Source organism: Aythya marila (genome assembly GCF_965140915.1).
Source record: "Aythya marila genome assembly, chromosome: 1".
NCBI lineage: Eukaryota > Metazoa > Chordata > Aves > Anseriformes > Anatidae > Aythya > Aythya marila.
This window is the reverse complement of record NC_139042.1, coordinates 136,231,481-136,259,454: the sequence shown is the minus strand read 5'-3', so window position 1 is coordinate 136,259,454 and position 27,974 is coordinate 136,231,481. Positions and strand designations below refer to the sequence as shown.

At 41.0% G+C, this 27,974-nt stretch overlaps 1 protein-coding gene across 3 annotated transcripts; it reads left to right on the top strand.

Moving 5' to 3' along the window:
* The first annotated feature begins 33 nt into the window (after positions 1 to 33).
* On the top strand, positions 34 to 27,854 carry LOC309880519 (protein mono-ADP-ribosyltransferase PARP12-like). Of its 3 annotated transcripts, none has more exons than XM_082765532.1 (14): positions 34 to 554; positions 2,800 to 2,932; positions 5,489 to 5,741; positions 5,863 to 5,973; positions 6,319 to 6,387; positions 6,958 to 7,059; positions 9,308 to 9,431; positions 10,570 to 10,735; positions 13,336 to 13,456; positions 13,984 to 14,080; positions 14,488 to 14,569; positions 18,254 to 18,384; positions 22,862 to 23,013; positions 23,676 to 27,854. In XM_082765532.1, exons 1-14 carry the CDS (start codon positions 61 to 63, stop codon positions 23,957 to 23,959), a joined length of 2,319 nt encoding a protein of 772 aa, XP_082621658.1. In that variant the 5' UTR covers positions 34 to 60; the 3' UTR covers positions 23,960 to 27,854. The 3 variants fall into 3 exon arrangements, with proteins under 3 accessions (XP_082621658.1, XP_082621659.1, XP_082621657.1); XM_082765531.1 differs by having other exon boundaries at positions 35 to 554; positions 5,821 to 5,973; XM_082765533.1 differs by lacking the exon at positions 18,254 to 18,384 and having other exon boundaries at positions 5,821 to 5,973; positions 23,676 to 23,810.
* The last annotated feature ends 120 nt before the right edge of the window (positions 27,855 to 27,974 follow it).

The window sequence follows — 27,974 nt, the reverse complement described above, 5'->3', positions numbered from 1 at the left end:
TGGCACTTGCAAGCAGCTCCCTGCCAACACAGAAGACAGAAGAACCAACAGCAGCACGACATGAACACTAGAATTACATCAAGCTGCGAAGTTTCTCTTTTATTAAAGTTAAAAAAACAAAACAAAACAAAACAAAACACACAACAATATGCAAAGAGAAGGCGGGCCCTCTGGCGCTCCGCCCCACGCCTTCAGTTTCGATTCCTGAAGGCAAGAGGCTGCCTCGTCGCCTGCCTCCTTGTCTCCCGAGGCAGAGAGGCAACGATGAGCGACCCGGTGGTGTGCAGCTTCCTCACCAAGACCCTGTGTGCCCAGGGCGGCCGGCTGGGGCTCACAGAGCTCCGGGAGCACATCGACCTGTCGGAGCAGCAGCTGATGGAGACGCTGCGGGCAGCGGGGCCCCGGCGGTTCCTGCTAACTGGAGATGACGGCCTCCCCACCGAGGTGCTGGCCGTGTCGGACGTGCGGGTCTGTGTCCTCAAGGAGTGCCCGGGCTGCGACCGCCTGCACCTCTGCAAGCTGCACCTCGGGGGCAAGTGCAACCTGGGTCCCAGGTGGGCACCCCTGGCTGGGGGGCGGCTGGGGGGCAGGGGGGCACCTCCGTCTGCTCTGTGGGTGTGTGGGTGTGTGGATGGGTGAAACGTTGTGCCAGGGGTGAGGCGCAAAACGGCCCTGAAAGATAGGTGCTGCTGGGGATGGGGCTTCATTTCCTGCCCTCAGCACCCCCTTTTCTGCCCTTCTTGGGGGATGCAAAGGGCAGGCCAAGCAGCCTTTCAGGGGATTTGTTTTCATTCTTTTTCCTTCCCCAAGGCTAACCAAATCTGGTAGCTAAGTAAATAAACAAACAAAAAAGTCAGGAAAACGAAACACAAATGCAGAAATGAAAATGGAAAGCGGTACAATGAGAATGAACTTGAAAGAAGAATTTCCTGTTGGAGACTTCTGTTGCAGCTCTTGGTCCTGGGGTGTTATCACACTGGACTTCTGCCTCCACAAAGCAGTTCCTCACATGCTCAGATGGGAAGGAGATGGAGGGGAAAGGCCTAGTGTGTATCCAAATGGTACAAGTGAAATACTAGGATGCTAAAACTCTGTTACTCTTTGTTGCTTTGATGACTTGGAAAGATAAGGCTACGTAGGATTTGCAGTTAGAAATATCTTCAGGTGCACAGAGGCACCCCCACTGGAAGAACAGAAATATGCAATGATTTAAGGAAATCATGTCATGCTGGAGTGCTCCTGGGCAGCCTCCTGCCCTCTCAGTAGTGCTAAGAGTTTAAAATTGCCTTTGTGTGTATTAATAACTAATACAAGTAAGGATACACCTTTCAGGTGTATTTAGGGGATGAAGGATGTTGATTAAAATGAGGAGACAGAAAGAGGCTACATGGCCCACATGGATCAAGACAGGTTAATTTTTAATTCATGGGATAGAATTAAGGCTTGCTTCTAGATCTTGCATCCTTTGTTGTTGGAAAGGAAAACATCTGTGCAAGTTACTGGGGTCTTCCTGTTAAGTTAGTTTTTAACTTGTGTCTGACCAGTATCTTTTCATTTTTTTTTTTTTTTTTTTTTTTTTTCTTTTTTCTAAATGTATTGCTAAACCACAGTTGATGACTCATCATAGCATTTCTGGATTATTTCAACCTTTGACTTAGAAATGAATACTCAAATGATATAGATTGTTGTGTGGCTGTTGGTGGCATCAAGTGGCTGCAGAACTTGGTATCCTTATAAGAGTGTTTTTCAGGACAGTGGCATATTCCCGCCCTTCAGACCCTGCATTCTTATTTATTTGGTTACAAAGCAATGTGTCCTACAGTTGGGTGGTGAAATGTCTACATAAAATTGTGTAATGTAATTCAGCATGCCAGGTAAAATGTTATCACAATCTTCAGTAGTTAACTAGTGGCTAAAAGGAAGAAACAGAACAGAGGTTTGAGTCTGACAGGGTAACAGGTACTTATTGGTTGAATATGTATGGCCTTAAAGCTATATCAAATTATGTTTTTGAAGGGCAAGCTTTCATGAAACTATTTTACTGCATTAAATTATTGCGTAGATATGCCTTATTTCTCTTCGTACCATTGATTTTGAAATATCTTTACAAATAAATGCAAAAAAATAGAATCTCCCTTTCTTTGTAATTCATACTCACTAAACATGTTTATCTTGAGTTAGTAAGTAGTACCAGCATTTCATTAGTGTCCTTTAAGCATTCCTTTATCCAAAACTCCAAGTTCATGAACTTCCATGGATGTTGTGGTTTGTTGTTGTTATTTTAAAACTTCCCACCCAGCAGAGATAATATCGTGTTGTGTTCAGCTTCATTATCTCTTTGTTTTGGGCTCTCAGACTGTTGCATCTTTCCTTACATGCTGTCCCTAGGACAACATTTTACATGCATGAAATCGAGCTCATTGCAACTTCTATCACTGCTGATGTATATCCTCTAAAATTAGCATTCCCTCCAGCTGTTCAGGTTGTGTGACTTGACTTGCCTTTTACTGGAGAGGAAGAAAGTGTGGGGCAGACAGACTTGGCTTTGTGTCTGTGCTTTCTTACAAGCAGTCTGGCCACATTTATGTTAAAAATGGAGATAATAACAGTACTGTATTTCAGAGTGATTATTCTGCTTGCTTCATACTCTTGCTAATTTATTATCTGCATGTTCACAGAGGCTTTTGCCAAAGTTCCTTTATTTCCATGTTTTTTATCAAATTGTATGTTATCTAAGGCTCTTTAAACCAATTTGACTGAAAAAGTGTACACATGATATTTCTGTCTATTTTCTTGCAGAGCTTGTAGGTACTCTCATGACATCAGCAGCACCGAGAACAAAAAAGTCCTAAAGACCCATGAGTTGTCTGGCCTCAGTGAGGATGAGCTGCGAGTCCTGCTTCTCCAAAATGACCCTTTCTTCCTTCCTGATGTGAGTTGTTCTGATTTCTTAAGCTTTTGTTTATTAGGAATAGGAAAGGGTAAGAAAGAAGGTGGGGGTCTGATCTCAATTTCAGGCTCTTAAGTTATATAGTACCAGAAATATTAGGATTAGTCTGAATGAACTATGAATGGGAATGGCTGTCTGTGAAAGCACCTGAAGAGCAAGGGTTGTAGAAATGCCATGTGCTGATAACTAAAAAAAAAAAATGACAGCAATAAAACTGGTAAACACAGAGGAGCATCTTGTTTGCTTAAATAGCAGAAGGCCTGCACTTGGTTTAGGTCCTGTCACATATAACTTGTCAGCAGAAGAGCTACCCTCTGACAGCAGGAAACGTACAGCAAGCTTCCATCTGGCCTGTTCTGCGTGCCATTCCTCTTCCTGTTAGCCCAACAGGATGCCTATAAAGTTACTCAAAACAAGCAAACAAAACATGTCAGCAACTTCATCAGAGATTTACAGATGGTGAAGTAAGATGGAGGTGAAAGATCACAGTTACCATACATGCATACAGGGTATAAAGGCCTAGCAAAAAAAACCACTTTTGCTGGCTCTTAGCCAAGAGATAATGGAAACTGGGAAGCAAGCACCCCTTTCCTTGTCCAGCCTACATACGCCTGCATGTTTTGATGTTCATGGGCATAGAAGAGTGAGAAACATCTGTGAGAAAATGACCAACTGGCTGCAGTCAGTTTCATGTAAAATCTGTCCCTTCCAAAGTGCACTGAGGCTTATGTATATTACTTTCCCACAAAGCAGCATGTGTTCAGTTTGTATGTAAGTAATTGCTTTTGTTAAGTTTGGCCAAACAATGCAATCTCTGGTTTTGTGTGCATGTGCATATGGGTAGTGCAATTTTCAGTTTTCAAAGTACTGTTTCAAAGCCAGGAGTATCCTATTCTGGCTACAGCTGTTCCTGATTAAGAAATTACTGGAGTGCTGCCTGCTGCTCTTGTCTTTTGGAAGTTATAGTCTCCGCAGATCTGTTGGCATAACAGTTCTATTGTTTTCTTATTCCCTGCTGTGACAGTGATGGACTTTGACAAAATAGAACATTTTTTTGGTGTTTTAAAATATGTCGTGCTGGCAGATTCAAGGAACATCATGGTGATGAGCAAGAAGGATTAATAATCTTCATCCAGCTCGGCTGCATCTACAACCTAAATGTTTCTTGTTTAGTTACTCCCAGTAATGAGCAGATAGTATCAGCCATCATTGATTGGTATTACTCTTACACTCTTATCTGTAGATCTGTCCAGTCCCCACTTCTGGAGGGCATCATTAATTACCCCTAGTAGAGCACTGTAACTCCTGTTACTGAGTAAAATAGCTCAATCAGTGGAAAACATTGACTTAGGCTATTCTGAAACCTGAGAGCTGAGGCAGGGGTATGAAAGCCTGCTTCACTTTTTTTGCTTAGAAATGCTAACTGCATGTGTGCCTGCTGACAAATGAAAACCCTCAAGCAAAATGAATCTTTTGTCTTCTGTGGACTGAACTTGGGAGCAGGGTAAGAAAAAGCAACAGTACCCCAGAATCAGGATTTTCTTATACTTTCCTTCGCCTTCTCTCTGACTCTCATTTTTCTTTTTGCTGGCAAATGCAAGGAACAGTGTGTTTTCTTACTGCAGCTAAGTAGTGTGTTCTCAGTTTAATTGAGGCAGAGCTTTGTTCTGGTTTTGTGGTTTATTACGATGATTGTTACAAAAAGACATCTTATGAGTCTGTTCTGATGCTGTGGGAACACGTGACAATACAGCATCAGACAGACACCTATGGTGGGGCCATGGCATGCTGTGCAGAATCCCCATCCATGGTGAGGTTCAACACCCTTGCTGTTCTTCACACCTTTATAGTATTTAAAAACAAACAAAAAAAAAAAAAAAAAACCACTATTGGTCTTTTATCCATACAGAACTGAATGTTTTGTATAGTACACCAAGGTTCACCGAGCACATTATGCATTTATGCATCTCCATAGGAGCATGCTCTTATAAACAGTACATACAGGTTGTGTTGTTGAAGGCAGTCCATGTTAATGTTCACAGTATGCTCTCCTGTTGCTTGGCTGTCACTAGTGGTAACCTATGAGCCTCTTCAGCCAAGGCCTACAGATCTAAGCCAGTGAAGGAACTGGAGCATCTTTCCCCTGAGGAGAGGCTGAGGGAGCTAGGACTGTTCAGCCTAGAGGCTCAGGGGAGTCTGAGCAATGTGTACAAATGTCTATAAATATCTGAAGGGAGAGTGCAAAGAGGACAGAGCCAGGCCCTTCTCAGTGGTGCCCAGTGCCAGGGGACAAGAGGCAGTGCGTACAAACTGGCAGACAGGAGGTTCCCCCTGAACATCAGGAAACCTGTGCTGTGCAGGAGACCCCACAACCTCTGTGGGCAACCTATGCCAGTGAACATCACCCACACAGTATAGAAGTGCTTCTTATCAGTTTTTCTGCCATAGAAGCTGAATGCCTGTAGATAACAAAGAAAAAAATCACTGAATCTACTGTGCGTCTCCATTTTGTGTCATATCTGTTCTCCCTGTTTATAGGTCTGCCAATTTTACAACAGAAAGGGTGGTGTCTGCAACCAGAAAAACAATTGCAGCAGGCTTCATATTTGCCGACACTATCTCAAAGGAAAATGTAAATTTTTTGCATGCAAGAGATCCCATAAGCTCTTGGATGAACACTCACTGAGAGTGTTGGAAACTGCAGGCATTGATGCAAAGATAGTTGCAAACTTCCAAATTATATATGATCACAAGCATGTGGAGTTCAACAAGGAACAGAACAAGGAGAAAAGTAAGTTATAAGAAAAAATGGGTTTAAATAAGATTTTGAGATTGACAGTTGTAGAAGCTGTTATTTCCTTACCTCACAGCTAAACCCCATCATCACTTCCGTGTTTACTCCTGTAAGCCAGTAGAAACTTCGATGAAAAAACAGGCAGATACAATGAGTGAAGAACAGAAGCTACCTTTAGAAACAACAGTGGGCTCCGGGGTGCATGTACCACCTTCAAAAGCTTCAAAAGGTAAATCTAAATAAATACCAATGTTTTTTTCCTATTTCCCCTCTTACAACATGGGCCTTTTTTTTTTTTTTTCCCTTCTGCCGTTGATCTGCATTTGGGAATGGATTCATGGCTAAGTCATGTAGGAGGGATAGCTGCCTTCCTATTGTGTGTGATATTGCTATCGAGTGGCTGCTGATAGTTGTGACTAGCTGGAATTTTTAACTGTCACTGCTGATCTGTCAGCAGTGGAGTGCCCTGTAAAATGATCTGTGCTGAATGTAATCCTCAACACACAAATTGGGATGTTGCCAGCTAGCTGAGGTTCTGTTACAGCACTGCTATTCATTCAGTCTTCTCATGCAGATCCCAGTAGCAACGAACCTACTCAGAGCCAACTCCAGCTGCCAGCAGGTGCCAGAGGTAAAGATGAAGGTATGGATTTTTTCTACTCTCCAGTCCTGAGATCAGGGGTTCTCACCGGGATTTGGTTTCATACAGTCCTACAGCTCCCTGTGGTAGTGGGAGAGCAGCTTATGAGTTTACCCTACCATATGCAGAAAGTGTCAGACAGCCTGCAGAGGAGTGTTGAGATTTCTGTCTGAGCACTGTGCAGCATAGCCATGTGTGTGTCCGGTCTGGGGAGCAATCGGGAACAGCTCTGCACCCATTGCTTCCTTCCTGGGAGGTAGAGAGAGTTGTGTGTCTGTGATCTTTTCCTTGTCCCCAAGGAATGGATACAGCTTTAGCAGTAGAGCGGTCATATTGATACACGCTCTAGTGTGTGAATAGGAACTCTTGCATCTCCTGCCCTCCTGGGCAGAAGGGCCTTGGCTTCAAAGGCCTAATTCAGAATACAGGGATAGTCAGATCCTGAAGTGCTTGGCTTGGCTATTACAGTCAACTCCTTGTTATATGTGGGATGAAATGCCAAATGCAGTATCTTTCTTGTGGGGTTGTGTTTTCACAGGGTAAATAAAGGACTGATGTTTACCTTCTTGTTAGGTAAAAAAGACGATTCCTCTGCGAACATTTTGAAGGACAAGAAGGAAGATAACACTGAAGAGATCTGCTTGTTCTATGTCTGGAAGTACTGCAAACATAATGGTAAGCCTTACTAGAAGTAATAGTATTTTGGAGAGCAGTGTCTGAAGAGGTACTGTCCACTTGATGGCTCTGACTAGTGGAGGCACATGGCATGTCAGCACCTCAGCATTGTCCATGGCCAGTTATACATTCTCACTGTTTCACTTTGTTTCCAAGTCAGTAATGAACTCTGTCAGAACTGCAAACATAATTAGAGGAAATTCAAGTGGATACACATAAACCCTCCCTCCTTTTGATGACATGTTTGCGGTCTGTTTCAGTTATGTTGATGAGGTCAGGCCTTGGGCATGATTTTGTAAAACCCTTTAACTGTTAAATGTTATACTTTCTGTAGCTATTAGATAAAATTAACGACTGGCCTTATGCTTTCCTCACTGACGGTTGATAATATGTCATCCTATATTCCTGTTGTGTCTTACATACGTCTGATAATAGGCATATTCTTGCACCATTAAGTCCTTTAAAAAGTGATCTGTTACAATGACTTAAGAAAATACAGTACTTGTACTATGTAAGCTAAATGTGATTCTTGCTGTGGCCAATAATAGGGATCATAATAGGGATCTGGGGAAAATATAATAATTGTATTCAGAGAAAGTCCCAGAACAGTCTCCTAAGCCCTAAGTGATTTAGGCTTCCTTGGATAAGAGGGATGTAGCATTACATTTGTCTTCTGGTCAACTTGTCACTTTCTAAATTTCTACTCCCTTTCTGACTTCCTTGTCTCAGCAAAAGAGCATTTAGCTAGGTCAGACTGTGTTCACTTTTTGCTTAGGAAGTGTGTAGTTAGTTGCTTGAAGATACTTTGGTCTCAGATGTTTGTGTGTGTTTAACATCTCTGTAGTGGGTTTGTGTTCTTGTAAAGATGTTCTCCTCTCAGAAGCTCCTTTTCTGACTCAAATGAGTAAAATACTCTTTCCCACTTTAGGGTTTGATAATGCCTCTTCTTCACCATTACTTGGAAGAGAGGCAGTGCTTTAAAAATAAATGATACCTTTTATGGGTACTTTATGAACCATAGAAATGAAATCTAGCCCAGAGAGACTAAGTGTGTTTTTTTGTTTTGTTTTGTTTTGTTTTTCTACAGCATTTCAAGTTAATTTAAAGATGGTGCTTTCAAGACAGGGTATGTTCCACCCCTATAAACAGAAAGAAGTAAAAAAAAAAGAAAAAAGAAGTGACTTATTCTGTTTTCGTAACCAGGGCTAGTTGTCATATGTTCTGTGGTCAGAAAAGTCAAGGGAAAGGAATGATAAAACTTTTTGGCCCTGTCTCTGCAGCAGATACCCCAGCCTGGTATCATGTTTCTCAGACTCTCTCTGCTTCTTTAAGACCAGGCTTGAGGGTGAAGGTTATGAGCTTTTTGACTTGCATGATGTGAATGGTGTGCCCAGGCTCAAAGCAACTATACTGTGACCACCAAACAGCTAAACCCAACCACTGGAGAGTTAGTGTGTTTAGCCATACGATGTTTGGTTCAAAAGTTGTGAATAAGAGGTTTGGTCCGTACTCGGATGTGGAGTGCACATCAGCTACCCTAACAGGGAGGCATGGAGGTCGGACTGTGCCTGTATAGAGCAGCATGCATTCATGCAGAGACATTAAAGTCTGAACTCAAATGCACAGACCTAAAAAGTCTTCCCATTTCTGTGTAACGCAGGTCCCACATACAAGGCAGCTGAAGTTGTTGCTTCCCATGTTCTGAGAAGCAAAGTAGCAATTCCGACAGTGTCTAACAGTCTTGTTAGTAGGCCTGTGTGCTGCATGTTCCAGGATGAATGTAGAGTCTCTTGCAGCATATTCTGTGGAGTATTGCAGTCCTTTATGCTGCTTCATTCGTTGGACTGGGCCTAAAGAAAACACTTTAACAGTCAATCTTGTTAACCAGGTCAGAAGCTCTAAGGGATTGAGGGGAAGAGAAGTAACTGTTTTGGAGTGCCTGTAAACTTGCCCCTTTAGAGCTGAGAAACATGGTGATGTGATACATAAACACTTTTTTTTTTTTTTTTTAATACATTTGGCAGGATGAGAGCTTGTGTTGCTTTCCTAGATAATACTAAATAAACACACACCACTATTGTTTCAACACATTTCTAATTTCAGTGGTCTGTCTTTATTGCTCATACCAAAGCCCAGGAGGTAAAGCCAAAGAATGCAAACAGTGTTTGTTCCTTTTTTTTTTTTTTCTCTTATCTTGTTTTACTTTCTGTGATTGCAGAGCTCTTGACTAAATCTGATCTCATTACAGACAAATGCAGATCGATTCATTACCATTTGCCATATCGATGGCAAGTATTTAATGGGTTCACCTGGAATGACCTTTCCATGATGGAGGAAATTGAAAAGGCCTATTGTGACCCAAAAATGAACAGGTATACTGATAGCTGGACTCGTTGCTTAAAGTGCTGTGCTTGAGCCTATGAGGGAAAGCTCTTGATTTCTTCTTAGGGATGTCTGACTTCTATAACTTCTGATTAATGAGCTTCTCAGAGTCTGGGAGGAATGTACAAAGATGAGGGCTTTTTTTGTTTTTGTTTTTTTTCCTTACTAAAAAGAAAAGTAAAAGTGACTGCATGTAAATATCACCCCATTTTCATCTTCTAAAGTATAACATGTCAGTATCTTGCATTTAAAACTCTCTGCAGAGTAATAAGTGTAAGCTGGAATTCAGTGCTTAGAGCGTTAGTATTTCAGGTAATAAATCAGAACTTAGTTAGTAAAAATAAGTTAGGTCTCTTAACAGTAGTTCAGAGCTGGTCTATATTATGAAATGCCCTTTCACTTTCCCAATGTATGCTAGGGTCATTAATTATTCCTTTAACTCCTTTCTGAATTCTACACTGTAAGTCAGCTGGATTGGTAGGGGACCCCAAGTTTGCCCTTGATAAATTGACATTGTCATTTTGGCTCTTGCCTTTTAAGCCAGAAAATTATTTTGGTTTGCTGCTTGACTAGGCTGCTGGGTGGTGCAAATCACAAGCAAGATTCCCAAGATGAGGCTGCCTCAAATTAATTTTTCAAGACTGCAAAGAGTAAAATTCCACGTAGCTCCAGGGAGTGGGATTTCTAAAACTCACAGTTGTGATTGTGTTCTTTGTAACCACAGAAAAAGAACAAAGCTGATAAGCTGCAGGTATTTTTGGCCAAGTTAGTAAAGTGCTTACCAGCTTTCATTTTTCTACCAAGAAAAATGTTCTGTGTGCGTTTATTTACTGCAAAAATCTTTGCCTGTTGTGTGTGTAGCCCCAGACTGTCTGTAAAGCTGGCAGCATGTAATGTGGCTAGTGACTGAGATGATATTCGCTCTCTCGCAGGCCATAGCTCACTTCTGAATGCTGGAAGCAGTTTTCAGAGCTGCTATGCATGCTGTGGAAAATACTCTTATTTCAGGCCTAATTAAGTTCAGACTGTCACATTATATTAAAGAAGATTGCAGCAGATTAAACATGGGATTAGATTATTAAAATACGTACTGTTTACTATAATAAATCTCTGAATTTGTCCTTACAGTATAGCAGATAAGAACATTAATTTCCAGACAATGACCTGCTCCTCTTCATTGCTTCGACGTCTCTCTACACCATCATCCGTCACACAACCCATGTTTGTATTGACTACAAAGTGGATTTGGTATTGGCAGAATGACCAAGGCCAGTGGGTTGAATATGGAGAACAGGCAAGTCAATATCCTGTACATCTTCCTCATCCTGTGCTTTGAATCACTCCTGAAGGTATGTGTGGAGCTTCTTCCCTCCACTTCCCTTTACACAAGCAAGGTTCATTGAGTAAATACTTGTGCTTGAATTTCAGTGTCAAATAAGATAGGAAAGCTACAGATGTTCCTAACAGGTGTAGTAAAATGGTAACAGGCTGGAGGGGAAGGAACATGCCTCTTCTTAGTGTGAGATTCAGTACAAGCAATTGTCTTTCCTTGTACCTGGATGATTTGTCAAATCTGCTTTCTTGACAAAGATCTTGATGGTGAATGCAAGAAGACAAAATAGTCTTTTTTTTTTTTTTTTTTTTCAGCTTATGTTGACTGTTTTTAATGATGCTTGTTGGTTTCTGCCATCAGATTCCGTTTTGGAGTTGTCCATGTGTTCTACATACTATCCCTGAGATACGTACCTTTTAAAATTATTCAGGAAGTAGTCTTGCCTGTTTTAAGCATTGCTCTTTTGCCTCAGAAATGTAAGGATTGCTGTCTCAGGTCAAACATCACTTTTTTCCTTGTGTGGCCAAATCCTCTTTAATAGGAGAGTGATCTATCTGAAAAATTGCCATCTGATGCTATGGGGACAGATGGTTCTTTAGGGATCCTGGGCAGAATGAAGATGCTACTAAATTGTAGTTATAATTGAAGATTTATTATTCCACAGAATTTTGTAATTAATGTAGCACCAGGTTTTATGATCAGCATAGCACAGTATTTTATAATCAGCATATCTTATGGTTAATTAGTGTTTGTTCTAAGCATCTGAACCCCCTGCAGGCTGGGTCTGTCACAAATTAATTTGGACAAGCTAGAACTTAACAGGAATTAGGTTTTATTAACACTTTATGGTAGACCACAGAACTAGTTTGTGTGATATTAAGGGATTTAGTTAAAGATTTGAGAATGGCAAGGTTCACATGAGACTTACTGCAAGGTATAGGGGTTTCTTAAACTTAGTTGCATGCTTTAAGGACATTTTCCCTTTTGGTGCATTACTTACCCTTTTGTTTCATCGGCATATTCAGCAGATGATCTTTGACTCTCAACAATCTGGCCTTTGGTGAATTACTCACTTACCTCTTTTTTCAGCATATGCAGCAGAATATCTTAGAATCTAGAGGAGCCTGCCCTGAGAGGCATGCCAGCTCAGGGGGAGTTTTGGTTCATAGCCCACTGCGATCCTGAAGAGCTCAAGGGGCTCTTTGCTTATGACCAGTATTTATAGGATCACAAGATGATTGACTCTTAGTACTTTTACATCCTGGCTATGAGATAGACAAGGTAAATCTGGTATTTTCCACCAACCATGCCATTCTGTTATCTTCCAGAATGTCCATTTCTGGTACTTCATAGACTCAGCTATGATCCAGGCCATAAGGATTTGGAACATAATCAAAGAGTTTTGTACTCACCTGTTTGTACTCACCTGTTACACCTGTTGCCCATTGACAATAGAAGAATGATGTAACATTAGTTAATCTTGAACCACAGCTGAGTTTGGAGGAAGAACTACTCCACAAAAGGGTCAAATCCTAACACTTGGCATGTGATATAACAGTCACAATCTACACTTGGAATACTTGGATTATGAGTCACTCAGTCCTTGAAGGAAGCACAGTGGTGGAGGCAGCCCTGGCTGCTGGGGGATCACGGGTTTTGGCATCCAGCAGCAGCTCCAGTCCACGTCCCACTTAGGACCTGTAGCTGCTTGACTTTACAGGCAGTCCTTAGTGTGTTCTTACACTTCCCTGGGCTGTAGCAGGGTCACCACGTCCTGTTTGGCCAAGTGCCTGGGACCTTGGAGACTGACGGGGAGGGAAATAGTTGGCCTGATGCCCAGAGTCTTCAAGACCAGAAGGGAGGGAAGAAGTCAGCTTGGCACCCCAGGGCCTTCAAGGCTAGTGAGGAGGGAGAAAGGGGGGGGCTGATATATGACCATCTCACTTACAAATAATGGCTGCTTACTCTACAAAATGGCATTAGTTATGATAACCATATTACCAAGGATCAGGAGTAGGGGGCACTGGTCAGAGAAATACAGGAAAAGAAATAAGTAAGGCACCTCTCCTTCTTCTCAGGAAGATCAGTTTTCCCTACCTGGTTCACAGTGTAGCTGCACAAACGGTTTTCTTGGCTGAATGCAGAGTTGATCCAGGGACAGGGAAAGGTAGGCAGGGGAATATGATATATATAGTGGCTGTGGTAAAGCTGGGCCTTGATCTCAATCAGCAGCTTAGATAGAAAGCATCTCCATCAGCATACTCTGATGTTTTACATTGGTTTGTACACTAGAGAACTATATTTCTTATAGAGATTTACATGGGATACTTGTATGTCCAGTATTATGTATCTCCACATATTTAGGAGTGTTTGGTACTCACAATAGGCCACGACAGTTCTGGCTGGATCCCTGTTCATCCTTCTCATTGCTTCCTCTTTCCTTCTACCCAAACTAGATATCTAAGGTTTAGTCTTGACTATGTTTAATCATTACTCTTCTCTCTCTCTTGTTGTTTTTGTTTGTTTGTTTGTTTGTTCGTTTGTTCGTTTTTTTCCTAAAGGGAGAAGGTGATGTTGTGAACTCGCCATCTTCTGACATACTTGAGAATTTGTATCTGGCAGATCCAGATGCCACCATACCTTTCCAGGCTGGCTTGTATGGTTACCAGCTCAATTTTAAAGGTACTCATTTTAAAGGTTCTCATTTACAGCTATGCAGGGTTTTACAGAAGTTAATTTGCAAACTATCCCAGCTTTTCAAGGCTATGCCTTACTTTACTTATGTTACCAGATTTGCTCACTGGAAATGAGGTGGTGACAGAAGTGATTCCTTACAGAAGTACCCTTCCCCCTTACTCCTTGATGCTCTTTAGACTCACATAGGAACAGAAATCAAAAGATCAAAGTCTTCACATAAAGTCACGGTAAAACTGAAGTAAAGTGAGATAATCTCCCTTTCTGTGCTGCTGGAACAACTTTTGAAGAGCACGAATGACGTATAGGAGCCAGTAAGATAGGTACAGGCTGAATAAGAGTTACAGGGAAGGGCAAGAAGCTTACATAAGCTTTGTGCAACTATTCTTCAGCAGATAACATTGACAATGAATATGCCATTTTTCATTAATGAATGATTATCATTAATTAATGACCCTATCAGCTATACTTATTCGTTACATTTTTTTCCTTTTCCTCTCTCTTTTTCCCTCTAGAAATGACCCAGACAAACATTTATTCTAAAACTCAAAGACAGGTCTGCAGGCGACCAAAGTTTGTGTCTTATGAAGAAGTGCAGAAGATAAAGCAAAGGTAAATGATGATCTCAAGTTGTTTCATATTTGAAAAGTATTTATAAGGCAAAATTGCTGCCAGTGTTGATAGTAATTGTGCAGAGAATTCAGCTGTTGCTAGAAGAAAACATATCCACTTGCTAAATGATGAGCTGCCTGCTCAGTGCATTGCCTCGTTTCTGGGATACGTTACTCCAGGTACCACGTCCACAGGATTGGTGATGGACAATCATGTCTTAAATTGGTACATGAAAGAGGGCTGTGACAACTGATGGCAGCTTACAAAATGAGTGATTCCCAATTTCTCTGTGGTTTATTTTGTTTATTTTTAAATGTAGGAATTGCCCAAACGGGATGCTGCCAAATTGAATAGTCAGAGCAGGACTACAAATGATAACACTTTCGCACTTTCTTTCCCTTTGCTAGCAGTCAGAGGGATTCTTCTATTCCAAATCAAGCCTGTCCTCCCCACTGGGATCCATTTGACTTGGCTGACTTAAAATACAAGGTATCTTTTTTTTTTTTTTTTTTTTAACTACTCATTCTAATGATATTAAAAAGTAGTCTTTCTGGAAGAGAAACACAGACTATTGAAGTCCTACAGCATGCTAAAAAAAATGCTTCTTGGTGTTACATTTGTCCTTTCATATACTGTTTCTGACCCTGATTAAGGAACAGTGCATCGTGTTGAGCACAAGAGGTTTTACTCAATGACTGTTACAAAATCTTGTGTGATATTGTTCAAATTGTATTGGCACAGACATACTGATAGCTAAGGGAAGGACAGAAGTAATATATTTTCAGACTAATAATTTCTTCTGGTTATTTTCAATTGACATAGAGCTCCATTGCTATTTTCACTCCTTGTACTTGATTTTCCCTAGTGCTAATACATTGGGAAAGGCATGAGAACCAGAATTATCATGCCTCTTAGCTTCCATGGTCTGGTTTCTGTTACTCTGCTTTGTCCTGAATGTTTAATTTTACACTGACTGCCTTCTGTTGGATTGTGCCTTACTGAATGTAGTACTAGTATCTGTCTGTGTGTGTGTATAGCAAATTCATCTAAACACAGTTCTGCTAAAAAAAAATAGGTAAAGTTTAAGTCAATTGCTTGGTACATTAGCTCCCTTCATATAGTTGTTTTTCACAATTTGTAGAAAAACAAACAGGCAAACGACAACAAAACCACTAACTTTTTCAGACTGTAAAAGTTTCAGGTGTCTAGCACCTGATGGTTGAACTAGTAAGAGTTTGTGTGGGAACCTAGCAGCCAGACCTTTTGAAGATTTGGACCTGTGATACTCTGAGCTCTGTCACAATAACAAAGACAGCTCATTGGCTCTTCCCTTGGCTTTTTAGCAACTTATCTGAGTAAGACTTGATTTTTAATGTAGGCTTGATTTTTTTCAAAAGAATGACATGAAGACAGGTAGCTCAGTTCCTTATAGGTCTATGAGTTGTATGCACTTAGTGCTTCCCTTATTTATTCTGAAAATTTCAGTCTGAATTTTAGTTGAGTCCATTCAGTTTGATGTTTCTGGAGTCGCTGAAGTGAGTGTGAGAGGCTTTGGAATGTGACATGCAGATCCGTGGTATCTCTGGTGGAACTTGTGCGGATGAGTGAAATTAAAGATCATTTTGTTTCCTAGAGCTCAGTTTGCTTGCTGAGTTGTGACCTAAGAAAACTGTCTCTTAATTTACAAAATGAATGCCTTTCAAATGAAAGGAAAAGTTAATTCTGTATATAAAAATGACAGAGCCCACAGTACTTTTTGATACTAAAAATGAAAGCCTGGGCTAGATTAAATAATTCTGTGGGGCCCTAAGCATGTTTTTTGCAGTAGGTAATATGGACTGGCTGGGATTCTGCATGCATGTGGTGACCATCGTAACATCTGACAATTACGACCTGATGAATTACCTTCTCTTCAGATACTGATAAATAATCCTGACAAACATTGCAGCACTGGAAGTGACCCGTTACAAAAAGGAACACCTATGAGATAGGGAGAGAGTCTTTCTTGCTTAAAAAGAGCAGCTCTGTTTTGGTAACATTGCTTGTTTTTTTGAGTGTTGCAGTGTCTTAATCTGTAAATCATTTAGTCATAGTGCTATAGAAAGTAGAGTATATGAAAAGCATGTTAGATGTTGGTAACAAACACCAGTTGGAAAATTGGTGTGAATCTCTTTGCTGTCTATGTTTAACAGACAAAGTGAAGTTAGTAGCTGATAAACCTTTTAAAGGCGAAAAAGGAATTGATATTTTCTTTTCATATTGGGTTTTAAATTGTATCTTTAATGTAGGACTGAGAAGTGTGTGTGATGAAGGTGGTGTGTTTTTATGTTAGAGGATTAGTCTTCATGTGGCAGCAATGTTTCAGAATCTTGACAATGTGTGCTGAAGACTGGTGTGCTGAAGACTGCTGTGCTGTATCAAGGATGAGAGCTGATGTGTCATAAAGGGTTAGCAAATGGTTCTCCTTGCTAGGATTTTCCTTTTTAAGTTTGAAGATGAAAAGAGCTAAAGAACTTTTGTTATTGCTAAGTACCAACCTGCTACAGCAAGGTGGTGTTACCTTTTGTTAGTAGGGGTTGTGTCTTTGGGGAAATAAAGACTATTGCAAAAGAGAGTTTATGCAAAGTAGAACTGTCTTTGATGTGATTGGAAGCCATCACATCATAAAATAATTGAAGTACCCATCTTACAGCTTTAGGCATTCTGTTGTACCTGACATTCTTTTGTACCTAGAAAGTTTACACTTCCTTAACAAAAGATTGAACATAGCAAATGCATATTTTATAGTCCAAGTAAGAATTGTTTATGTATCAATAAAAGATGTAGTACTAAAATTGACGTAATTGTTGACGTAATTTTCATCTTGTAGGTGACAGTAAGCTGCGGTGTCATAAAGCATGCAGATAATAAATACTAGCTGGTCCAAATTGTTTTGTGTTGCATTGTGAAGAGGCTTTGCAAAATATTCTTGTATTAGGGCGTAGGAAATGTTCTTCAACTGTGTAAAAACTTTTTAATAAATACAAAGAAGTAATTCTTCCTTGTGCAGCTGACTTTATTCTTGATCCTTATAAGACTCTCATAAAATAAACCTCTTCTTCAGTAAGTATTTAATGCATGGGTTAGACATGATGTCTAGAAAAACACTCATTTATTTATATGCACCTGTAAAATTTAATCCCTGTTTTATCTCCTCTACAAACTTACCCTTCTAAAATGTGCATCTTTCAACTGATAGGCTGAAGTATTGATTTCATATTACCTCCCTGAATGACCACAGCTTTCCTTCTTACCTTTGGTAGGTGGGCTGCTGGATCTCTACTGCATGACTGCATGTCTACTGCATGACATCAGTCTGCCAGCATTAGGCATTTTCATCCTAGTTTACAGAATATAAGTGCCCATTCTAGAAGATCAGAGAAAACTGGGAAAATTATTCATGATGTAAGCGGAAGAGCACAAATCGTGTTTAAATTGTTTTACATTAACTTTTCTCTGGGAAAAATGTGCATTTCTTCATGGATTTTTAAACACAAAGTATGGATTAATAGACTTTGTTTTCTTTAGGAAAGGAAGAAATATATTTGTTTACATGAGTATTTAGTGTAACATTCCTATTAGAATCTTAATTGCTCTCATGTTTAGAAATGTGGCTTTTTTTTTCTTGTTTTCCTTAAATCTATATTTAAATGCAACTTTCCAAGTGTTAGCTTTGGAAAGCTAAGGGGGTTTGATGCTTGGAGACCGCATGTGCGTTACAAATAGTAATTGTTATCTAATACTTTTGTTCTTAATCAACTTTGTTCATAAAACAAATATTATCTGAAATTATCAGTCAAGTTTGCTTTTTGAGATTACACTTTCATTGCGATTTATAGCGACCAGTGTCAACGCTTACTTGGAGATGATAAAAATTTAATTGACCTCTTCTTCACTATCAGTGTCCTTCCTGAAGAGAGGTGAGGTGTCCTTGCAGAGCAGGAGTGACATACTGATTTATATATTTATTGTTTGTCCTAATTATTCTCAACAATCTAAATCATTATATCAACTTAATGAGGGCCATTAAGTTAAAAGAGGGCCATTCTGAGTGTTTGTCTGCTGTAATCAGGCTTCTCTGTGTTATGAGCAAACTGAAGCCTCATGCTTTCTGCTTTGGTTTATATTTTATAGGCAGTGGAGATCAGTAATACATCCTCTGAATACAAAGAAATAAAGAAGCAGTTTGAGCAGACTATGAAAACCTACAACATCGTTAGAGTACAAAGGATTCAGAATCCATCACTCTGGAAAGTATTTCAGTGGTTAGTATTTGTTTTGTCATCCTTCAGGGCAGGGGGTCTGCAAGAACTGGTGTCCTAAATCTACTTCCTATGAAGTGAAAGAGGTTGCCACCTGTGCTTTAACTTGACTGGTATTTCCTTCTTAGGGGCAGACTGAGGAGTGAAATTAAGTGATTAAGTCCTATCAGTCTAAGATGGACCAGAGAAAGCCATATTGCCAGGGAGAGCTTTCCTTTGCATGACTCCTTCGAAGGTGAAGGAGGGGGTGACAGAAATACATGAATGACACAAAACTGTGATGAGGATATCAACAGTGGCGTGGAATAGTATATTGTCAGAGGGGTTGAGCAGAAACTGCCTATTGCACAAATGTTTATCCATTATAGTATACAAAGTACTTGTTAAAAACACTTGTTTGTGCCAAAGAGGCAGTGGGAACAAACTGGCAGACAGGAGGTTCCCTCTGAACATCAGGAACCCCTCTGTGGGTGATGCAGCACTGGCACAGCTTGCCCGGGGAAGTAGTGGAGTCTCCTCAGACAAAGAATTATCTAGGTTGGAAGAGACCTCAAGATCATCGAGTCCAACCTCTGACCTAACGCTAACAAGTCCTCCATTAAACCATATCACTAAGCTCTACATCTAAATGCCTTTTAAAGACCTCCAGGGATGGTGACTCCTAATATCCTAATTGACTTCCTAATATCCAACCTAAACCTCTCCTGGCACAATTTTAGCCCGTTCTTCCTTGTCCTGTCACTGGGCATGTTGGAGAATAGACCAACCCCCACCTCTCTACAGCCTCCTTTAAGGTACCTCTAGAGAGCGATAAGGTCACCCCTCAGCCTTCTCTTCTCCAGGCTGAACAAGCCCAGCTCCCTCAGCCGCTCCTCATAGGACTTGTTCTCCAGACCCCTCACCAGCTTTGTCGCCCTTCTCTGGACTTGCTCGAGCACCTCGATGTCCTTCTTGTAGCAAGGGGCCCAAAACTGAACACAGTACTCGAGGTGCGGCCTCACCAGAGCCAAGTACAGGAGGACAATCACTTCCCTAGCCCTGCTGGCCACACTGCTTCTTATACAAGCCAGGATGCTGTTGGCCTTCTTGGCCACCTGAGCACGCTGCTGGCTCATATTCAGCCGACTATCCACCATCACTCCCAGGTCCTTCTCTGCCTGGCAGCTCTCCAACCATTCCTCTCCCAGCCTGTAGCTCTGCTTGGGGTTATTGCACCCCAGATGCAGGACCCGGCACTTGGCCTTGTTGAACTTCATACAGTCGGCCTCAGCCCATCGGTGCAGCCTATCCAGATCCTCCTGCAGAGCCTTCCTACCCTCCAGCAGATCGACACACGCACCTAACTTGGTGTCATCTGTGAACTTACTGCGGGTGCACTCAATGCCCTCATCCAGATCATCAGTAAAGATATTAAAGAGGACCGGCCCCAGTACCAAGCCCTGGGGAACGCCACTAGTGACTGGCCTCCAACTGGATTTGACTCCATTCACCACAACTCTTTGGGCCTGGCTACCCAGCCAGTTTTTAACCCAACAAAGTGTATGCCAGTCCAAGCCATGAGCAGCCAGTTTTTTGAGGAGAATGCTGTGGGAAATGGTGTCAAAGGCCTTACTGAAGTCAAGGTAGATCACTTCCACACTTTGGATAAGCACTTTGTCACTTTGAGGAGATCAGGTTCGTCAAGCAGGACCTGCCTTTCATAAACCCATGCTGACTGGGCCTGATCACCTGGTTGCCCTGCAAGTACCGCGTGATGACACTCAAGATAATCTGCTCCATGAGCTTCCCTCACACTGAGGTTAAACTAACCGGCCTATGGTTTCCCGGGTCTATCCTCCAGCCCATCTTGTAGATGGGCGTCACGTTTGCTAGCCGCCAGTTGACTGGGACCTCCCCTGATAGCCAGGACTGCTGATAAAGCATGGGAAGTGGCTTGGCCAGATCCTCTGCCAGTTCTCTCAGTACCCTTGAGTGAATCCCATACAGCCCCATTGACTTACATACGTCTAAGTGCTGTAGCAGGTCGTCAACCATTTCCTCATGGATTGTGAGGGCCACATTCTGCTCCCCTTCCAGCAGCTTGGGGTACTGGGTATCCAGAGAACAACTGGTCTTGCAGCTAAAGACTGAGGCAAAGAAGGCTTTAAGCACCTCAGCCTTTTCCACATCTTTTGTAACTAAGTTTCCCCTCACATCCAGTAAAGGATGGAGTTTCTCCTTAGTCCTCTGTTTTGCGCTGATGTATCTGTAAAAACATTTTTTGTTGTCTTTAACAGCAGTAGCCGGTTTGAGCTCCAGATGAGCTTTGGCCTTTCTAATTTTGACTTTGCACAGCCTTACAACATTTTTATAGTCCTCCTGAGTGGCCCGCCCTCTTTTCCAAAGGTCATAAACACTCTTTTTTTTTTTTTTTTTTTTTTTTTTTTTTTTTTTTTTTTTTTTTCTCCATAAGGTTTAGCCACAGCTCTCTGTTCAGCCAGGCCGGTCTTCTTCTGTGCCGGCTCATCTTTGGGCACGTGGGGACAGACTGCTCCTGAGACATTAAGATTTCCTTCTTGAGGAGTGCCCAGCCTTCCTGGCTCCTCTGCCCTTCAGAACCACCTCCCAAGGGACTCTGCCAACCAGTGTCCTGAACAGCTCAAAGTCTGCCCTACGGAAATCCAAGACAGCAGTTTTACTGGTCCCCTCCTGACTTCACCAAGAATAGAGAACTCTACCATTTTATGGTCACTCTGCCCAAGATAGCCCCCGATCACCACATCTCCCTCCAGTCCTTCTCTGTTTGTGAAGAGAAGGTCTAGCGGGGCACCTCCCCTGGTAGGCTCACTAACCAGCTGTGTCAGGAAACTATCTTCCAGATCCTCCTTGCAGATCTTCAAAAAAACACCAGGACATGGTCCTGGGCAGCCTGCTCTGGGTGGCCCTGCTGGAGCAGGGGTTGGGCCAGACAGCCTGCAGAGGGCCCTTCCCACCTCAACCCTTCTGTGTGATTCTGTGTGAAAAAAGAAATGGGTAAAGGTAAGGGTGCTTAGGCCCCCTTTTTTTTCCCAGTCAGATTTTTTTTTAAGGCTTCTTCAGGAGTTTCTCTTCTTAATGAAGTCAGTGTTCACTGAGAATGGTGCATCCTTATGCTTTAAGATAATGATCTGTTTTCCAAAGCTCTTTTCTGGTTTTCACCATCTGCATCAGTGATCTCAAACTCTTGGTACTTGTGCCAAGACACATACCTGCAGATTGGAGCTGGCACCAGGGACAGTGACCACGTCAGATTAAGTTGTTGCTTAGAACAGTTGTCTAGTTTAAAACAAAAGCACGGTTACATATTAGAAGTATTCTAGGACCATTTCATTACCATTCTAAATGGTAATGAAGAAGAAAAATATTTCTCAAATAATTACTTTGACCTGTAAAGTAATTGAACCCTGGAAGTTATTGGCTACTAATTCAATAAAACACTTCTATCTAGCAAAACTTAGGCACCTGGAAACATGTAATTTTGTCTACCTTTTATCCTTCCCCAATGAGGTATTTAAACTAACCAGGCAGAGTTTGACACAGTTATGAAGTTTTCTATCAACGAATTGTAGTCCATTGTTCTTATCACTTTACTAAGGCAGTTCCAAAGTTGGAAGTATTCTCCCCTCTACCTTGGTCTGCTAACTTTGTAGCTGATAACTTCCTGAAGAATGTTACTTTGTTGTCCACTTCAGCAGCTTCTGAAAATCTGTGGGAGGTCGTGATGCTGTGCAGTAGTGATGGGAGATACTAGTTAAGTCTCCCATTGTCATTTCCTCTTTTGATACTACTGCTCATAGCTCGCCGTCTGATGTTGGCGTTAAATTAATAAGGTCTTCAGTGGTGAAGGAATGGTCAGTTTATCTCTTCCTGGCTCTTGTCTCCTCAGCAGAATTGCAGGGGCAGGATCTCAGGGTGGTGGAGGGTTATGATGGAAGGTGTGATACAGGGAATGTCAGGTGCATGCAGAAAACTTGTCTCAGCACAGCCCTGTCCTCTTGCAGTGTGATTGGCCCCATGTGCATGGCAGTTTCAGTCTACTGAAGGAGCAAAGAACAAGCCGCCTCTAGGCTTTATGCTGGAGCATGGATTAGTACAACCTCCACCCTGCAGCATTTGTGTGTGTATGTGGGAAGGGACAGGAGACATTGAAGCAGAACTAGTATGACCCTGCACAGGAGCAAAAGCAGTGGGGACTGCAGTAGTGTCAATGCTTGCTTAATTCTGGCTTTTGTCAATGAATTGATCTAGAATTGCTGGGCACTGGTATCTGTAGATCATTCGTCTTGCAGTTTTTCATCATGCTGCTAGTCTGTCTCATCTTCCAAGCTGAGAGGAGAAAGCAGACAGGAAATCTACCCAGCTAATATTTACATATACACCCTGTACTTTTAATTATTTTTTTAAACCCTTTCTCAGTTTTCTTCCATGGCTCATGCTCTCCCATACTACCTTTTTCTGATAGGAAAAAGGAGCAAATGAAGAAGGAAGCTGGAAAGAAGGAAGTAAACGAAAGGCTCCTGTTCCATGGAACCAAGGATGCCCGCCTGGAAGATATCTGCATAAACAACTTTGACTGGAGAACTTGTGGAAGCAATGGAGCCAACTATGGAAAGGGTATGTAGGAAATGACTGAGTGTCAGACCTCAGAACCCCCTGATTTTGAAGTCTTTAAAGATGAAGACACCCCCCGCCCCAAAATAAATAAATAAATAAATAAATAAATAAATAAATAAACAAATAAATAAATAAGGTAGGAATTGGTGTTAGCATCTTCCTTCTCTCTGGGGAGGACAAGAACTTGCTTTGTGCAGCGATATGCTTTTTCACAAGGTGTTGAGGGACTTTGAAAAAGCCTCTGTAGCTGGAGGTGGGATCTTCTAAACATTCAAGGTCATGATTTAGACTTGCCAGAGAAATAGCTGCTACTCATGGCAGGGAACAAGAAGGTATGTATTCTCTCAGTATGATCATGGAAGGTCTTTGTGTTTTCTTGTCTATCCCTCTAATAGCAACACACATACCTGTAGTGTTTTTATGCTGTGTTTGGTTTTTCTTTATAATTATTTGTATAATAGCAAATTCCAAATAGAAGTTCTGAGGTGAAACCCTTTCTCTTGTAAAATAAATAAGTAAATGCATCTACAGTATTGTGTAAACTGAGTAAGAAGAGACCTGAAAGTTGGGTCAAATGCCTCCTGAAAAAGGATGTGATGCTCTGTTTTCACCGTCATTTTATACACATCCCTTATAACCATATTTTTTTTACCTTTTTCTAGGAAGTTACTTTTCTAGAGATGCTTCATATTCCCATGAGTACTGTCAGTCTGCAGTGAAACCAAACGTCATGTTCATGGCTCGTGTATTGGTTGGAGATTATGTTCGAGGCAGGGAAGACTACGTTCGCCCCCCACCAAAGTCTGTTGATGGGCTTTGTTTTTATGACAGTTGTGTAGACAACAAGTTAAATCCCTCCATTTTTGTTATCTTTGAAAAAAATCAAATTTACCCAGAGTATCTGATAGAATATAAGGAGGCAGGAAAAAAATGTATTATATCTTAAAGTGATCAGAGCTGTTTGTATCCCTTGTGTTATCTTCAAAATTGCAGGTGTTCTCATATTTCTTTTTAATACAACATTTTTGAATGTTAATCCAAAGAATTTTTGTGTTGAGGAGGGCTGGCAAAACAGATGTTATACCTGTTGAGACTAATTTCCTTGTCTTCTCCCTTTTCTCTCCCAAATGAAGCATAGACATTTGGATAACCATAGCAGAAAAATCAGAATCATGGGACAGGAAACTGAATGCTACAACTTCTGTAGATAAATAATCATAAACACATTTTCTTGGAAATAGAGGATTTCTCTTTATAAACAGGTTTGGTTAAGAGAACAATTAATGGTATGGTAGCTTTTAAGCTCTCTGTTTTTTAACAGTTCTCAAGATTCTAACAGCATTTTGCAATGCTGAAGGCTTTGTAGAGACTTGAAAATTCTTTTCAGTGCAGAAGATGACTGTACTCAATCCTCTTGTCTATCACGAATCTAAACAAGTCAGTGTATATAAGAATGACTTGACTTAGTTTTCGAAGTGCTGTTTATTAATACCAGTACTAGTTTCAAGTTTAAAACGGTAAAACGAAGAATGAAAAGTTCAGTTTAACTTTATGGTGTAAATTCTCAATTGGAGAAGTTTTGTCTGTACAATGGCAGCTGCTGTTTTGATCAGGAAACTGCTCAAATAATTTTTGCAGATTTGTAGTAACTTGCTCTGTGACCTATACAGAAATACATCAGAAATGAAACTATGAAAGTCACAATCTGTGAATAAGCTAAACTAAAATTTGGTGGTTTGGCTGCAGCTAATGGTTGTACATACATAAAGGCTGTGCGACAGTCAGCTAGGCTTTCAAGAGAATGTGGCCATGTACTTTCTCACTGTGAACACTTGCTTAGCAAATGCTGTAGGACCAGAGAAACATCTTAAGAAATGTTGATCTTTTCAGTCCTACTTGTGTAAGTTAATTTTCATTTTTCCCAAAATAAAAAATAACTGGAAAAGACCAGTTATTTTACCTCAATGCCAGTGGTAGAACTACTGGTATTTCGTATATGTGTTTTGTTGCACACAGTGCATTCATTTGAGAATTCACTGTCAAGTGTAGTTCCTCTTACTACTTCAAGCATGGTGATCCTGGATACTGATTAGTTTGGTCCATTTTTTGGTAATTTTCTTTTTCGTATTTGTTAGTGAGGTACAACCATACTAACAGTGGTTAAACCCTTTTAATTAAGTTAGATGTTTTTTCTCATCCCAAAAGGATAATGTCATATAGAGATTCTACTGAATTTTACTAATGAATTCGTAAGTAAATTAAAGACCTTCTGTAGAAAGATATCTTATTCTGGCAGTGCAGCTACTGACAGACAAACTGTTGCTGAGGCTAAAGGAAGACTAACGGTTAATTTAAGATAAGCATTACAGTAAAACAAATAGTTTCCTAGTAATTTGCATCTTGAACACAAGTCTTTCAATCCTGTGTACTACTCAAATTCTCAAAGTTACCCAGAGAATGGGAAAATATATAAAACTAGTATATCTTATTAGAATGACTGTTTTAGAACTAAATGAAAACAAATGCACTAAATGGGAAGGTTTTACCTATATTCAAATTCCCTCACTTTTGGTTTGCCTGTAGAGTTCCTAAATCACTGGGTTTTGGCATGTTTGCAAATAAAATGTGTTTTCAGTCACTTTTCAGCTTGTTAGTGTGCAGTTTGTCTCTATGTGTAAAAGGATGGCAAAACTCAACACATCTAGTAAACTAGCTACTTAATACATATGCTTACTGTCTTCCTTTCATCCATGTTTCTAAACTGGACAACTGTGTGGATGTAGTTTTGCATTTTAGTGTAGATGCTCAGCACCAAGAAGCCACTTGCTCACTCTCCCCAGGTGGGATGGGGGACAGAATTGGAAAGGTAGAAGTTCAAGAACTCATGGGCTGAGATAAGGACAATTTACTAGGTGAAGCAAAAACTGCATGCAAAGCAAAGCAAAATTCTCTACTTCCCACTGGCAAGCAAGAGTTCAGCCACTTCCAGGGAAGCAGGGCTCATCACACAGAGCAGTTCCTTGGGAAGAGAAACACCATCACCCCAAACATCCTCCCCTTCCTCCTTGTCTATCCCAGTTTTAGTTGCTGAGCATGATGCCATATGTTATGGAATATTTTTTGTTCAGACTGGGTCACCTCTCCTGGCTGTGCCCCCTCCCAGCTCCTGGTGCACACCCAGCCTCCTTGCTGGCAGGGCAGCATGAGAAGGTGAAAAGTCATTGGCTCTTTAAAAACAATTAAAAACATCGGTGTGTTATCACCACTATTTTCATTAAAAAAATCCTAAACATAGCATCATGCAAGCATCTGCAAAGAAAATTAACTCTATCCTAGCCCAAACCACAATAACTGAGTATATTTATGTAAATTAACTTTGTAGCTAAGATGTCCTTGATATTAAGTACTATGGTGGTTTGGTTAGACTCCATGCAATAAACAGCTGCTATTAGCAGCTGTTTAAAGTAAAAACAAAAACAAACAAACAAACAAAAAACAACCAATAAGGCAAAATAGTAGCAGAACTGATTTTAAAATGTGGGGAAAATGTTCAGGTATTGACTTATTCTAAGGATGTATTGGAATACCTAGATAAGTAACTTTCAAAGAATTGAACACTTGCAAGACACAGTGCTGCACTTCCCTCCCTCTCCCCACGATCCACCATAATCTGCAAGACAGGCAAGCATATGAAGAATGAAGTGAAATGCTGACAAATAAGTCAGTCCAAACTACAAAATCTAGAAGGACAAGGGAAGAAATTGGAACTCCAGTGCTATGCTTCACGTTGTCAAATTGCACTTCCATAGTGTGGCAGTGTTACATGCTGGGTAAAGCCAAAATTCTCTGATGCACAGGATACTGGCTATTTAATCAAGGTCGGGGGCGGGGGCAGACTGTAGATGGGAGCTGCTCTGAGGAAAGAAGACAAAAACTTCTGTGTGTGTAACTGAGCTGAAGAGAGAAGAAAGCTACAAGAACAGGCACACAGTAATCCTTTGCCCTTTGAGCTTGTTAAAAGACCTAGTGTGGAAGAAGACAGGAATAATGCTTCATTAAACATCAAGGTGGCCACAGTGCTGAATTATGTTTCCAGTTGTTGCTGCAACAAGCAAGCTTCAAGGTAAGACTAAATCAAAGTGTATCCATGATAAAGTACATAATTTTGGAAACAATTCTTTTCATTACTAGTGACTCTGAACAGAAGCCACGTTTGCTTATTTATGGCAATCCTAGCATTGCCTATTAACCCTGCCACTTGTGGGCTGTGTTCTTCATAGCATCCTAGAATGGCTTAGGTTGGAAGGGGCCTTAAAGACCATCCAATTCCAACCCCCTTCCATGGGCAGAGACACCTCCCACCAGATCAGGTTCCCAAAGCCCCATCCAACCTGGCCTCCAGAGATGGGGCATCCACAGCTTCTCTGGGCAACCTGTGCCAGTGCCTCACCACCCTCTGAGTAAAGAATGTCCTTCTTGTATCTAATCTAAACCTTCCCTCTTTTAGTTTAAAGCCATTAATCCTTGTCCTATCACTCCACTCCCTCATAAAGAGTCCCTCTCCATGTTTCCTGTAGGCCCCCTTTAGGTGCTGGAAGGCTCCTATCAGGTCTTTTAGGAGTCAACACAATCCTTAGTAAAGTTCTTCCTCTGGTTCTCCTATTGTTCTCTATGTGTTTTGTCATCTATTTACTATAACGGTAGTTGAAAATGGTTCAGCACAGCATGGTGAAGCAAGACAGATTGAACAGAAAGACTGGTTGGATCATTTCAAATAAAACGGGGATGACAAGGCTGAAAAACAGAAATGCTCACTTATAGCAAGATGTGTAGAACTAGCTGAATGAGAGCTTCTAGTCACATTCATAGAAGGAAAGAGAATGCATCCTACTATAGGTTTACAAATTCGAGTCAACTCATTTAAAAGCTTCATTCATACAGGCAAAGACGTCATATATTTG

What these genes read in the sequence shown, in the direction of transcription:
- LOC309880519 (XM_082765531.1), top strand. Translation starts at nt 61, where the DNA reads ATGAACACTAGAATTACATCAAGCTGCGAAGTTTCTCTTTTATTAAAG. An exon ending in AAGTGCAACCTGGGTCCCAG is followed by an intron (nt 555 to 2,799) that starts GTGGGCACCCCT and finishes ATTTTCTTGCAG; the next exon opens with AGCTTGTAGGTACTCTCATG. An exon ending in GGGTTGAATATGGAGAACAG is followed by an intron (nt 10,736 to 13,335) that starts GCAAGTCAATAT and finishes TTTTTCCTAAAG; the next exon opens with GGAGAAGGTGATGTTGTGAA.